This window comes from Sapajus apella, unplaced genomic scaffold (assembly GCF_009761245.1).
Source record: "Sapajus apella isolate SASKATOON/1434 unplaced genomic scaffold, GSC_monkey_1.0 scaffold20, whole genome shotgun sequence".
NCBI lineage: Eukaryota > Metazoa > Chordata > Mammalia > Primates > Cebidae > Sapajus > Sapajus apella.
The window spans coordinates 4156219-4168810 of record NW_022436960.1 but is presented as its reverse complement, the minus strand read 5'-3'; the positions used below and the strand labels follow the sequence as shown (position 1 = coordinate 4168810).

Below are 12592 nucleotides of genomic sequence, written 5' to 3'. Positions count from 1 at the left end.
AGATTTCTGTTGAGTTTTTTTTTTTTTTTTTTTTTTTTTTGGCAGGGGGAGGGGGTTGCTGGAGGGGTAGGACGTCTATGACCCAAATATTTGGAAGCTAATAAATGCCTCAAAAAGCAGCAACCTCCTCAAGGGAAAATTGGAAGACTCGGCAGCCGAAAGTGTCACAAATAAAGAGCAGTGGACACTGTGGAGGTTTCATATTCCCCTCGGGGTCTGAGCAAATTCAGGCTGGAATTTTTCAAGAGCAAATGTCAGTAGTTGCAGAGAAGGCACGAGTGGCAGGGTCTTCAGAGAAGCCAGAGGGCAGCCAAAGGTCTGAAACCCAAGGAGGCAGGTACATTTTGAGTTGTATGGTATTTAGGAAAGGATAATGAAAACCACAGAGGAACGGCGAGAAGGAACGGGAGGGAGGAAAATGCATTCCGTGGCAGTGAAGTTATTGAAGTGCCAGAGCCAAAGAACAGATAATTTAAGGAAAAAATTCTGTGGCATCTCCCATCCTACACATAAATCACTGTTCTCTATTTTCTGAACACGAGCTGATGCAGGGCCTAGGAGAGTCCTTGTGTGAAACTGAATACGAAATGTACGACGATACGTGACGTACAATGCACGCCCATGAACTCTGCGTGGATAGGTAGCGACGTAGGTAGTGCTGAGAAGAGAAACTACAATTTGAGATCCCACCTGTGGTTACAGAAAAGCAGACAGAGCCCTCGACGAATTAAATGTAGAATACATCAGAAATGTGGCAGTACAAAAACGCCCCACAGACGAGGAAATCCTAAATCTGTTGTCTGCATCTAACAAAAAGAACCTACAAGGTAAAGCAACAGTCCTCACAAAGCCCGTCCCAGAAACCATTAATTACACTTTAAAAAGAAATCGGAGTTTACTTAAAAAGGGGCTTGAAGACAATGCCACATAATTAATTTACCAATTTATTTTATGAAAAGATGCTTTGCTATGGTTAAAACGTAATCACAACCTTCCCTCTGAACAGAGGTTCTAGGAGAGACTGGATTCCTGTGAACGGTTTGTCAGAATGGAAAAGGTAATTATTTGGTGCCTCTTTTTCCCTTTAATGATCTAACATTGAGCAATACTGTTTATATTGAAAAGCTCGCACCTTTAATTACCAATTACATATACATAATTTCAGAGCCAAAGGAGAGAGCTGTAGGAACAGTTCTTTAGAAATATAAGGATGTATTGTGCGCCATTTTTACAGAAGGCGCTCTAATAAATGGGAGGAGGATGTCAAAATATTGTTTAGTTAAAAAATAGAGAGAGAGGCACAAAAGAAATGAGCTGAAAAGCAAAAACAGGACATAATGAAATCGAGAATTCAAAGGACGCAAGCAAGGTGCAGTACCTGGTACTATGTTAAATGCCACCCTGGGCAGGCGTGGCAAACTCCTGCAGCAATAGAAGATTTGATAAAAACAAACAACAACAAATCCACATGGCCAACTCAATCGTCCTTTCTGAGGCCGAAGAGGTTTTCTTGGTTTTTAAAAATTTAATCTTTGATTTACATTTTTGTTTGTGTTTTATTAACTTTTTCAGCCTCGTCCACCCTCGTGGGTAGGAGTGCCAGCAAGCCTGAATATCTCCTCTCTGCTAGGAGGTTGTCAGCCACATAATTTCATATTCACTTTCTAATTCAAAAGAAATGCCGACGAATTTAAAAATCAGCAGAGGTCACACATGCCTGTTCACAAGCACCCCTTCTTCCCAGCTCCCTCTTTTGCCAAGACTATGTACCAGCACTTTTTCCTTTCTCTCCTTTTTTTTTTTTTTTTATTTTTGGTAACATCTGGTATTCTTTCCCTCTTTTGGCAGCCTCTGCCTTTTCCCTTTCCTCATGCAGCAGCTCTGCAAGCCCCGTAATTGAGTTTGAAGGTGTCCAAAGCCGTTTGCTGGGCTGCAGCTTTGATTTCTGCGTCAAGTCCTAGCAGCCAAGCAACCTGGGTGCCAGGCCCTGCTGGCGTCCCCCAGACAGCCCCGGGATTGTCCAGGGCTCCAGGGCTCAGCCCTGAGCTGGGATCTCCACCTCCCAGACCAGCCATCCAACTCACTGCCTCTAAGGCAGTCCGGGAAGAAAACAAACAAACAAAAAAAATCTCCTTCCCTTCCCACTTTCAGCGCTGAAAGTCGAACCCCCTGACATGACAGGGTGTTCACCCGACTCCAAAGAATGGAGTTTCCTCTCCCCACCACCCAGGCTGTGGGACTGCACCTTGGCCTGCTATATGCAACGCTTCCCAGGAAGGCAGCAAGGTCGCTCCAGCATCAGGCAGCAGAGTCACCCCAAGCCCCAGATTTCTGGGTCAGAGCAAGTAGACCAAGGCAGCTCACTAGGCCTCAAAGCTCATGTTCAAGGCCTTCATAGACACCCCCAAAGATTGTGGTTTCATTTCCGCTGGCAGGCAGATACCAAGCTGAGCGTGTAGGGTGCCTGTGTATGTGTGTGTGTGTCCCTTCTTAGAACTGTATCAGTAATGGAAGAAATAAAGGGAGAAAAACATTTGTCCAAGCCCTGGCAAGGGCAAAGTGACACCCCTCTTTCTCTGCCCCATGGACACCTGAGTCTCCCGGCTCTGCACAGCCGCAAAGAACCAGGCCTCTGTTCTTACAGGCAGAGGGGTCCAACCTGCCACCCAGAGACAAAGAAGCACAGGAAAAAGACCCATGAAAACAGCCTTTCAAATTCCCAGACCCTACAAACCAGCCCCTCAGGCAGCCTTGTCCAGCAAACTCCGGCCTTACAAAAATAAAGCCAAGATGAAGTTCTCCTCTGAGATGATTTCTGCTTTCATGAAAAGCTCCCCAAGTGTCAGGCAGGCCTGCAAAATATTGCTGCTCTCAATATATTATGAGCCGAATAAAGTAGAGCAATTGCTAAAATGTTTGACTCATTAAGAGGAAAAATGAATGGATGCAGCAGGCAACTTGTTCGAATGTCAGATATCCGAGGGCTGGGGTGGATTCTGAAATGCTAACTCCTAAGTGCAGGGACAAATCTGTATTTACACACACACACACACACACACACACACACACACAAGTTAGGTTTTCTTTTACAACAAAACCACATTTTATTTACAAGGCCAGGCCTCCTCCCAGCTGGTAAATGCATTTAGAAGCAATGAAATCAGGCTTGACAAATAATAATGGACATCGTTGTTAAGTGAAGGGGGAAGCACTTGATCCCAAGACAAACTTCCCCATGGCTCAGCTTTGCTGGGAAGGAATTTGGGGCAGAAGACAGAAATGGAAAGACATCGTGAACACAGGCCCCTCCAAGCAGCCAGCAAGCCCCCAGCAGTTGCAAGCTTTCGGCAGGGCCTTACCTGGCTGGTGACTCCCCCACACACAGGGCACCAAGGGCCCCACCCGCCCTGGTCCATCTGTAACAACTGCCCATGCACCCGCCCTTAGGGGAACTCCAGCAAGAGGTCTGCTGCCTGCTGTCTCCAGAGCACGGGGTATGTGCATGGCTGCCTGCACACACACATGTGCATTGCTACATACACAGCACATAGATTGGTGTTCCTCCTCACCCTGCACTAATTCAGATCATCCCTCTTATCTTTAACGGCTAAGCTACAGTCCAGAAGAAATATACACAGAATTGTTGTTTCAGTGACGACGGGGGTGGGAAGGGGAAGGATGTGGGGGGAGGGGTGCCAGGCTCTTAAAATCGTGTGCCACCAACGTCACAACCGCCATCATGATGTGTACACATGTTTATAAGAAATGTTCAGCATCCATCCGCCTGAGCTCTGCATCCGACTGGAGACTTTACACCTGCTTCCTACGAAGACGGAGCTCCTGCCAGCAAGCCCAGGCTTACCCATAATCTACGAAGATATCTTTTCATCTCCTCTCCGTGAACATTTGGGGAGGGGCTGGGACTCCAGGCGACACCAAAACGCCACCACACGCACACTCGACGGAGCACAACACTTTCTGAGCTGCCATCCATTTCTAATTTATTGGATCCAAGAGAAAATAACAACAGTAAGGGTGGGGGAGGAGAAGGGTGGAAGGGGAGAGAGCGGGAATCAATTCTTGGTGGAGAAAATAATCTAGGACTAGATGATGCTTAAAGGCACGACAAGAGATTTTATGAAGTTCCCCTAACGGAGGGAATAATGAAGTGCCCAGCAGAGAAGGAAATAGAGATAAGAGGGATGCGGGTGTCAGGAGGATGTCCACGAGGGGTCTCGAAGAACCCTTTTTAGGACACAAGGTGGAGGTGGGGACCCTGGGAGGGCACAGCCAGGCGGAGTCTGAGCAAGAAGCATCACCCAGATCACCCCATCTCTGCCCTGACCCTCGGCGCTCTCAGTAGATGGTCAGAGGAGTCCAGCCTGCTCTGGGTCAGCTCAACACCCGTCTGACGGCCTCCAAAGGCTGCCTCCCTGAAAGGACAGATGCATACCACAGCCACCGCCCCACGAGGTCCTGTATGCTCCTCCTCAGCCAAGGCACACACCTCGATCGCCATTGCTGATGTGCGGGAGGGACAGCAAGGGAAGGCGGCCGATGCAAAACACGCTCCCCAGTGTGGGTTTCCCAGGAAAATGACCAGGGTACCACCGACTCTGCCAGCACCAGCGGGGGAAAGTTCGGGCCTGGCCTGCAGGCCAGGAGGGGGGAATTGCAGATCCATGAAGAGGTTTAGATACAGGAAGAGCCTCGCGCCCGTATCTCTGGTCTGTAGACCCCAGGCAGGAAAGTCAATGTCATGGGGAGGGCTTCCCTGCGTACAGGCCGTCTGCAGGACTCCAGCCTAATTTTAGGACGCTTAAGCAGTTGCCTGAAAAATATCCTCAGATGCTCTACGGAGTCCAACTGCCCTCTCTCCCCAGCTGCACACACCCAAAAATTGAGCCCAGGAGTCTGGGTCTCCCCAGCACAAGGGCAGAAAAAAGGAACCAGTGAATAAGGAAAACAGCACTCACGTATTTATTCACAGACCCCGGCCATTACTAAAAGGTTAGGAATAAAAGGCTTGACAAATAAAATAGGTGCTTTAGAGGAAAAGATTTACCACAATAGCAATCCTTCTCAACACATTTAGCAGGTTCCATAAAACTGCAAATGCCTTAAATCTTCAGAGCCACCACGGGCTCCTAATGACGTGATATAAAAGCACTCTTTGTGGCCAAATGAAGAGATTTGTTTTTATTTAATGCGATGCTTTTTTCAAAGGTGTGGAAGAAAAGGCTTCCACACAGGACACCGGACCTCAAGGCTTTAGCTGGAGAGTTTGGATTCTCTGAGGCTAACAGCAAACAGCAAGGGCAGGAGTGCTTTCAACATCTCTTTTCCAAGGTAGGAATTTACACATGACCCCCCACACGCTTTTTTTTTTTTTATTCTTAGCAGTGCATCCATTTCTGAGGCACACGTTAATCACCACAATATTGGCATTCAACTTTTCTTGAGTCATTTCTGCGTGTGGTTTTAGTAGAAAACTCATTAGAACATTTCACAAATGTATTTGTATTTCAGCAGTTCCATGGAAGGGGGTCATAAAAAAGAAGTTATGTAAAAGAGAGGGTTTTTTTTTTTCTTTTTTTACTTTGAATTGACTTAATTTTGTGTGGTCTGAGATTTCATTACAGTAAAATTGCTCAGGCTGACTAATTCAACACCCAAGCAAATTATCAGCTGCCACAAGGAAAAGAAAAAAGAATGAATTTCTTGAATTTCAGCAACTGCACAAAAGACTTGCATATGTCAAAATGCTGGACCAAAGTCCTGTGAATGTGGCACCATTCATGAAACCTCCATCTAGTGTCACTTTTGCCAGTTAAAAACGAGGCTGCTCTGCTCACCCTCCTCACTGGCTTGTGCAGAAAATGCAAGAAATGTGTGCTTCTATTTCCACGAGTCTCTCGGCACTTTTTACCCACGTCTTGGGAAACCTACTGCTCCAGGGAGGCAGTCAGCACACCGCATTTCTTGGGGAGGGATGGAGAAACAGGGGATACCAAGCCTGAGCACATCTCCCTGACATTTGGCTCCCTGGGACCTGAAGGAAGATGAGCAGGATCAGGGTGCAGGGACAGGACAGAGCCCACAGGACCTCAGGCCGAACGGTGTGAGTCAGAAGAGCGCTGCAAAGTGACAAAGCATACTCGCGGCAGCTGGATGACACGACAGTCATTCCTAGTGTTCTTCTGTGCCCCTCCCCATTAATAATCACAAAGTGTGTCTGCAGCTAACACCATCTTCAGGGAAGGATGCTCAGCCGGTATCAGTAACTCGACCATGGGGTGCAGGGTACAATCCCCAAAGGGCATTTATTTTCTCCTTGTCCTCCCCAGATGTGACATTCACCTAGAGCCCAAAGTCCTTGGACAGTTTCAGCTAGAGGTGAGGCCTAACCAGGCAGCCAGAGGGTCTGTCCTTAAGCCATGGGAGATGAAGGAGAGTCAAGAACCTGCCCCCCCATTCCCTCCCCCCATATATTTTTTTCTTGCATTGTCTTATCTGTGATCTGTGTTTAGTTACAGCTTGTGAAACTCCCCTGAGTTCTAAGGTTAAGGATTGCAGATTACTAAGCTGATTTTTTTTAACGGTTTTCTGCAGCCCAGAGGCCACTGCCCAGCCCAAGACTTTGAGGTGACCGTGCTCTTCATCTCTGAGTGGTCCAGTGAGCTGGCTGCCACTACATGCTTACGACTCGCTCGATTCAAACATTAAATGAAGTAGAGAAATCATCAGATAAATTGCTGGCCCTCTGTACCGGAGAGTGAAGGCTCTTTCTCCAGCTGACGACAGCGCTGGGCTTTTGTCTGACCTAATTTATTTCTCTTTCAGGTTAGAATAAAGCACTCTTTCCTGTCGCAGGGTAACCTCTTCTGCTCATATATTGAACTCTAGCATAAGACTCAGGGTGCAGTCTGCAGATTTCTTGAACTTGGAAAAGAAGACATTATAAATCTGGAAATCCTGTGATCAAAAGCACATATATTCCCCAGCACTAAATTACATGTTTAGGGAAGAATCGTCTCATTAAAAGCCATCCATAAAGAACAACTGTTTGGGGTAAAAGATATGACCAGCACAGGCTCTGGTAATCACATCCTCTTACAAACAAAGTTTTACATGTTATTTGAGTGGGCATTTTAAATCTTTGGGGAACGGTGCTATTTCCCTAGTACGGTGGGAACATTACCTAATAAATGGAATCGAGAATCCAAGTGTTATAAAATCTGAGCTAAAAGGATTTCCATTCATCAAGCTGTTTTAGGTACACGACTCCCAAAAGCAGCGATTCTCGACTGTTCCCTGGGTCTGTGACATGTGACACAGAAATTAGCAGTGTGCCTTACCCAAAATGATGTGCGCTCTTCCCAGACCCCTCCACCAGCCCGGTCACCGGCGCCTCAACAACGCAACAGAATTTTCAGAATGTCAAGACCACAGACGAATCAGGGAAAACACACCCATTCAAAACTCACAATTTTAATTCTTATAAAAAAGAAAGAAAATCAAAGAAAAAGAAAATCCCCCCCCCATCTGCCAAGTGAGGGCTTGTAAATCAATGGCGATAGCTTGAAAATAGATTTCTCAAACTTATATTCTCATTTTGTCCTGCACGAATCTCTGCAGGAAAATCAATATTACAACTTCCCACTTAAGACATTTTGCAGCAACGTAAACTGCCGCCGCTGCTGATGGAAGCCCGTTCCTAGCCCATTGTAGCGGAGGCGCCAAGCCATGACACGGGCACCGAGCTCCCCCTAGCGCCAAGTGGCGCTAGGCGCGGCTCGGCGTTTCAGCTTGCCGTCAACCAAAAGCCAATTCAACTGAAAGTTTATTTTGGAAAGTATTTTATCACAACAAGCAATGGAGAATGCAAAGCAATCGAGATAGGAGATGAAAAGGGGATAAGGAGAGGCTGGTGCACGCCGTGTTCTAAGCTACAAGACAGCCAAGGACTCCATTCTGAGAAGGCGCTACAAACTGATGCACCCCACAGCTAGAAACTGGTATTTGTAATCGACAGTGGTCTGTGCTCCCATCTCACCTGAGACATCATTCTAATTATTCTCAAATGCGCCCAAAGTTGACCTTCCCCTGGGTTCAGTAGGACCCCTTTAGTCCTGTGCACTGGTCATTGACGAGACATACCCAACCAGCTGACCCCAGCCTAGATGTCTCTAAGGCCGGCTTCGCGAAAGCAACTGCATCCACCCCAGCACTTCAGAAATGACTCCTTTTCTGTTACAAAGTATTTCAAAGGCCAGACAAAAAATTCACCAAGGCCAAGACACAGGCAGATAGCAACTTCCCCATCAAAAAAAAAGAAAAAGAAAAAGAAAGAAGGAAAAAGAAAGAAATATGCCTATGTACATTATATCATTCAGGTAGGGAAAAAAGACCCTTTGAAAATATTAGGGGTTGTTAAAATATGCTCACGGCTGTTTTCTCTCAGGTGTGAATTACAAATGAATAAAATCAGCCTGGCATAACACCTTTGATGAACACATTTCTATTCTCCCGTTGAATCGGAGCAGCTGACTTCTATCACACTTCTAATGATATGGGGTTCCCTTCTGTGCAGAAGGGAGAGGAACTTCATTCCCCCCACCAACTAACTGAAAAAAAGAGAGAGAGAGAGAGAGAGGGCTTATGTCTTATAAAATTTATCGGAGGCCCAATTTTGAAAGACATGTGGACCACTGGAGACACACTGCACCCTGGGGAGTTAAGGTAATTGTGGGCACCGCCACACTCAAAACATACAGCTACAGCAAAACCTAATTTAAAAGGCGACCATGGAATTAACACAGCCCAACTTTTGCATTAAATCTTGGGTCTCTGGTTGCTTTACAAAATCGTGAATTCATACGGAAAATTACTCATCTTCCTAGGAAACCTGTTGGTGAGTTGTTGAGAAAATCACCTTGATTGCGGTGATGTAAGTTACCGTGGACATCTTACTTTCCTTGGTGTCTTCAGAAAGCATCAAGTTCCTTCTTGGATTTGAGTACTCTTCCCTTCTCCCTGGCCCTGTCTGGCACAGCAGGCTCTGGCCTTTCCTTCTGCCTGGTCAGCCGATCCCCCTTAACCTCCCCTTGGCACCATTGCAACTCTGTTGTTTTGTGTTTGCTTTTTTATTAATAACTGTGTCTGTCCTCCGCTTTTAAAAGCCATATCCATCTGGGTCAAACATTTTGAAGCAAACCAGAAGCCCAGGTTTCCATCACCAGCTGTCTCTCACTCTTTTTTACCTCGCTCCCCTTGTCCCTGGCCCTGTCTGTAAATTTAACTAGCTCATTATGGAGCCCTTCTCAGACTCTCCCTCCTCCCCCGCCTCCCCCCCACAAAGACCATGCGTGCTATTTGTGTGCCCTCCTTGTTTCCCAGGCCATCAGTTATTCGCAGTTGCATCATCCCTGAAGGACTTGAGGCTGCTGCCCCACAGGCCTGGGAGCTGCCACCCAACTGATAAAGATGCCGCATGTTTTAAGGAGTATCTTTTGTATTCAGAATCTAAAATGTGGACCCCAAGTGGAGATTGTGACAGCACCCGCTTTGCCAGCCAGGTCTCCAAAGCACCCTGAGTCCAGGACTCCTGCGTCCTTTGTGGAGAGGCACTTCCAGAGGCCACACAGGCTAAAGTACACCCGGCTCCTGCCTTTCCCCTGCTTGCTCGCCCACCTCCCTCCCGGGTGACACTGGACAGATGAAAAGCCAGCTGCTTTTGGATAATAAATAGCCTTGTCTGAAAACTGGTTGGACCACTCTTCCAGCTTAAACCCGTACACATAGTCTGGGATCCGTGTGCCCCTGGAAGGCAGGCGGGCTTTCCTTTGCCCTCTGGTCTCCTTCCCCTTTTTCTCCCCATCTCTCTTCTCCTCTGCCTCTCTCTTTTCCCCCCTGCCACTGCTCCAGTGTCAACTGGCTATCCCCAGCATGGCTCTGAGCAAGGCTGAGAGAGACAGGGAACAAATGAAGGATGGGAAAGTGCTGCACCAGGCACCCCTCACCCCCACGCCCAGCTGCCACCAGTCCTCTGGCCAGGGCTCTCGCCTGATGTCCCAGGAATGCCAGGAGAGGGAGAGCCAAAGCAAAGCAAACCTACCTGCTTCTTCCCCTCACACACAACTGCAACCACTCCTGGCTTGCCGCTGCTGCCAGCTTGGCAGTGCACCCCCATCCACTCCCCCTTCCCCGACCCCCCCAATTCCCCCTCCTCAAAAACAACCCTTGCAATTATACAGCGGCTACGTGGGGCAAATTGCCTCCTGGAGAAATTAAGCCTCTGCAAGTACAGACGTTTTAACAACCACCCCATCTAAAGGGGGAAGAGTATAGGAGAAACGATTGCTGTGGCTTGGTAAAGGATCGAAATGTCAACTGGCAAAAAAGACCTTGATCAAGCTCAAATCTGGCTGCAAAACATTTTGTTTTAAATGCAACCGGCGAGTCTTCTTTGATGTTACAATGGCGAAAAATAAAAGAGAAGTCCTCTTCCCTCCCTCCAAAGAGGCAACCCTCTCCCAAGGCGAATCCCACTTTAATATCTATTCCCCCACAAAAATAATCAAAATAAATCCACAAATTCTTACTAATGTATCTGCTGTAACAAAGGAGAGATGGCAACAGCAATTGCTCCGAGCAGATGGCTCCTATGCTGGGTTTTCAGGGGAGGGGAGAACCCCTTTATATATTTATTTATTTATTTAAATTTTTTAAAATATAACATAAATATTCGGCTCTCGGCCGCCCCGCAGCCAGTCCTCGGCGGCGGCTGGGCGCGCAGCCCTCTCTAGCTCCGCGCGGGCAGCCCGGCCCCAGCCTGGCGAGGTGCGCGGCCGATTGCAGGCTTACAACCTGCCCGCGGTCTCGATGGCACCCAGAGGATGTTTTATTTCTATTGCAATTAAAAAAAAAAAAAAAAAAAGGAACGGCGACCCAGGCACCGCGAGAGAAAGAACGGCGGGGAAATGTTCGCGCGCAGCGAAGAAGCGGCCCCGCGGGCTGCGGCGGGCGGGGAGCGCGGCGGAGCCACCTTCCCGGTGCAAGTGTGCGGGAACCCGGGGCGGGCTCCCCTGCAAACTGCGTACCTGGCCCGCTCGCGCTCGCTTTTTCCCTCTGCTAAATAAACCCAACAGGGACGGTGGAAGCTGCTGCTTGCTTCTCTTGCCCCGCCGCCTGACTTTACCCGCCCCGCCACAGGCTTGAAATCTACACGATTTCAGCGGGTGGATTTCCACTGCGACCTGCCTTGTTTATTTAGATAGGAAAGATGAAAGATACTGAGATAGAAAGATGGATATGAGATTGATGGATCTCCTTTTCTTTTTTTTTTTTCTTTTACTATTTTACAAGTGCATCACTCTCTTCCCACTCCTGACAACCTTTTTTTTTTTTTTTTTCGTGGCGGGGATTTTTCACCAATCCCAATCCCCCCACCTTTTTTGGAGTGGGGGAAAGAAGACAAGATCATCCCAGGAGACAGACGGAGGTGGGGAAATGGGGGGTGGGGAGGGGGGCTTGAGCCCGGCAAACAGCCGCGCAGCTGGATTATTTTGCAAATAGCAGGAGGAGGGGAGAGAAAGGCGGTGGCGGAATCCTAGGACCGGCGTGGCCGGCGCCCTGCTGGGCCGGCGCAGCGACCGGGGACCAGGAGCCAGCGGCCGCCCGTTGCCCTCCAGCTCCCCCAGCCCGAAGCGCACCCCGCTCTCCTCCACCCGCGCCATTAGCGCGGACCCACGCGCTCGCCAACTTTTCCCCACTTCCCGGCTCCCCCCTCCCCCTCCGCTCCCCCAACCCCCTCCCCCTCCTCTCCAAACCCCGCCACCAGCGCCGCCGCCGCCACACACGCCGCTCGGAGGGGCGAGCGTCCAGCCGGACTCGGCGCGCACACACACTCCTCCAGCCTGCACGCCCCCTCCCCGGCCCGGAGCCGGCTCCGCAGGCCCCCAAGCCCGAGGCGGGTCCGGCTGCTCAGCGCCCCAATTCCCCGAGCTGCAAAGAAACTTTCCTATGGCCCCCGCCCCCGCCATGCTCCAGGCCGACGTCTTGGCCTCTGCCAGCCCGCCGGCGGCCCCGGCGCCTGGCCCGACTAGGCTGCTCCGGGCTCGGTGTCCCCAGCCCTAGGCGCCCGGAGCCCCATCTCCGGCCCCTGGCGCACACGCCGCAGACACTTACGGGTGATGAGCTCCCTCTGGGACAAGTGCTGCGGGTTGCCCTGTTTGCGGCGGGACATTGCCCCGGCATCTATTCTGGCATCGCCCGGAGAGCTGCACTGATGGGGGGAGCCGGGGGAGGGGGTCCGAGCCGCCGCCGCGCCGCTGCCGCCGCTGCCGCCGCCGCCGCCGCCGCCGCGCCTCCTCCTCTGCCCGGGTTGGTGTTTTTTTTCCCTTCCTCTCTTGCCCTCTCTTCCTCCTCTTCTTCTTCTTTATTTTGCTCTTTCTTCTATGCTGTTTTTTGTTTTGTTTGCAAAAAGAAAAAAAAAGAGGAGGAAAAGCAAGAAAAACCTCTCAATCTAAAATAAGAGAAAGAGGCAAAAAAAAAAAAAAAAAAAAAAAAAAAGAAGAAGAAGAAGAAGAAA

The 12592-nt window shown here is 49.2% G+C and overlaps 1 protein-coding gene and 1 long non-coding RNA gene across 7 annotated transcripts in view; one reads left to right on the top strand and one right to left on the bottom strand.

Annotated features, from left to right (window-relative positions):
- BCL11B (BAF chromatin remodeling complex subunit BCL11B) overlaps positions 1 to 12561 on the bottom strand; it is a 99599-nt gene extending 87038 nt beyond the window's left edge. For 4 of the 6 annotated variants that reach the window (XM_032287458.1, XM_032287463.1, XM_032287460.1 and 1 more), the window contains exon 1: positions 12190 to 12561. In XM_032287458.1, the coding sequence (XP_032143349.1) occupies positions 12190 to 12247 (58 nt within the window). In that variant the 5' untranslated portion in view covers positions 12248 to 12561. The other 2 variants (XM_032287462.1, XM_032287461.1) reach the window with 2 other exon arrangements.
- LOC116557786 lies at positions 499 to 2765 on the top strand. The gene is made up of 3 exons (XR_004271698.1): positions 499 to 827; positions 1007 to 1057; positions 2645 to 2765. It is a non-coding gene; the product is annotated as an uncharacterized LOC116557786 (long non-coding RNA).
- Positions 12562 to 12592: the final 31 nt, after the last annotated feature.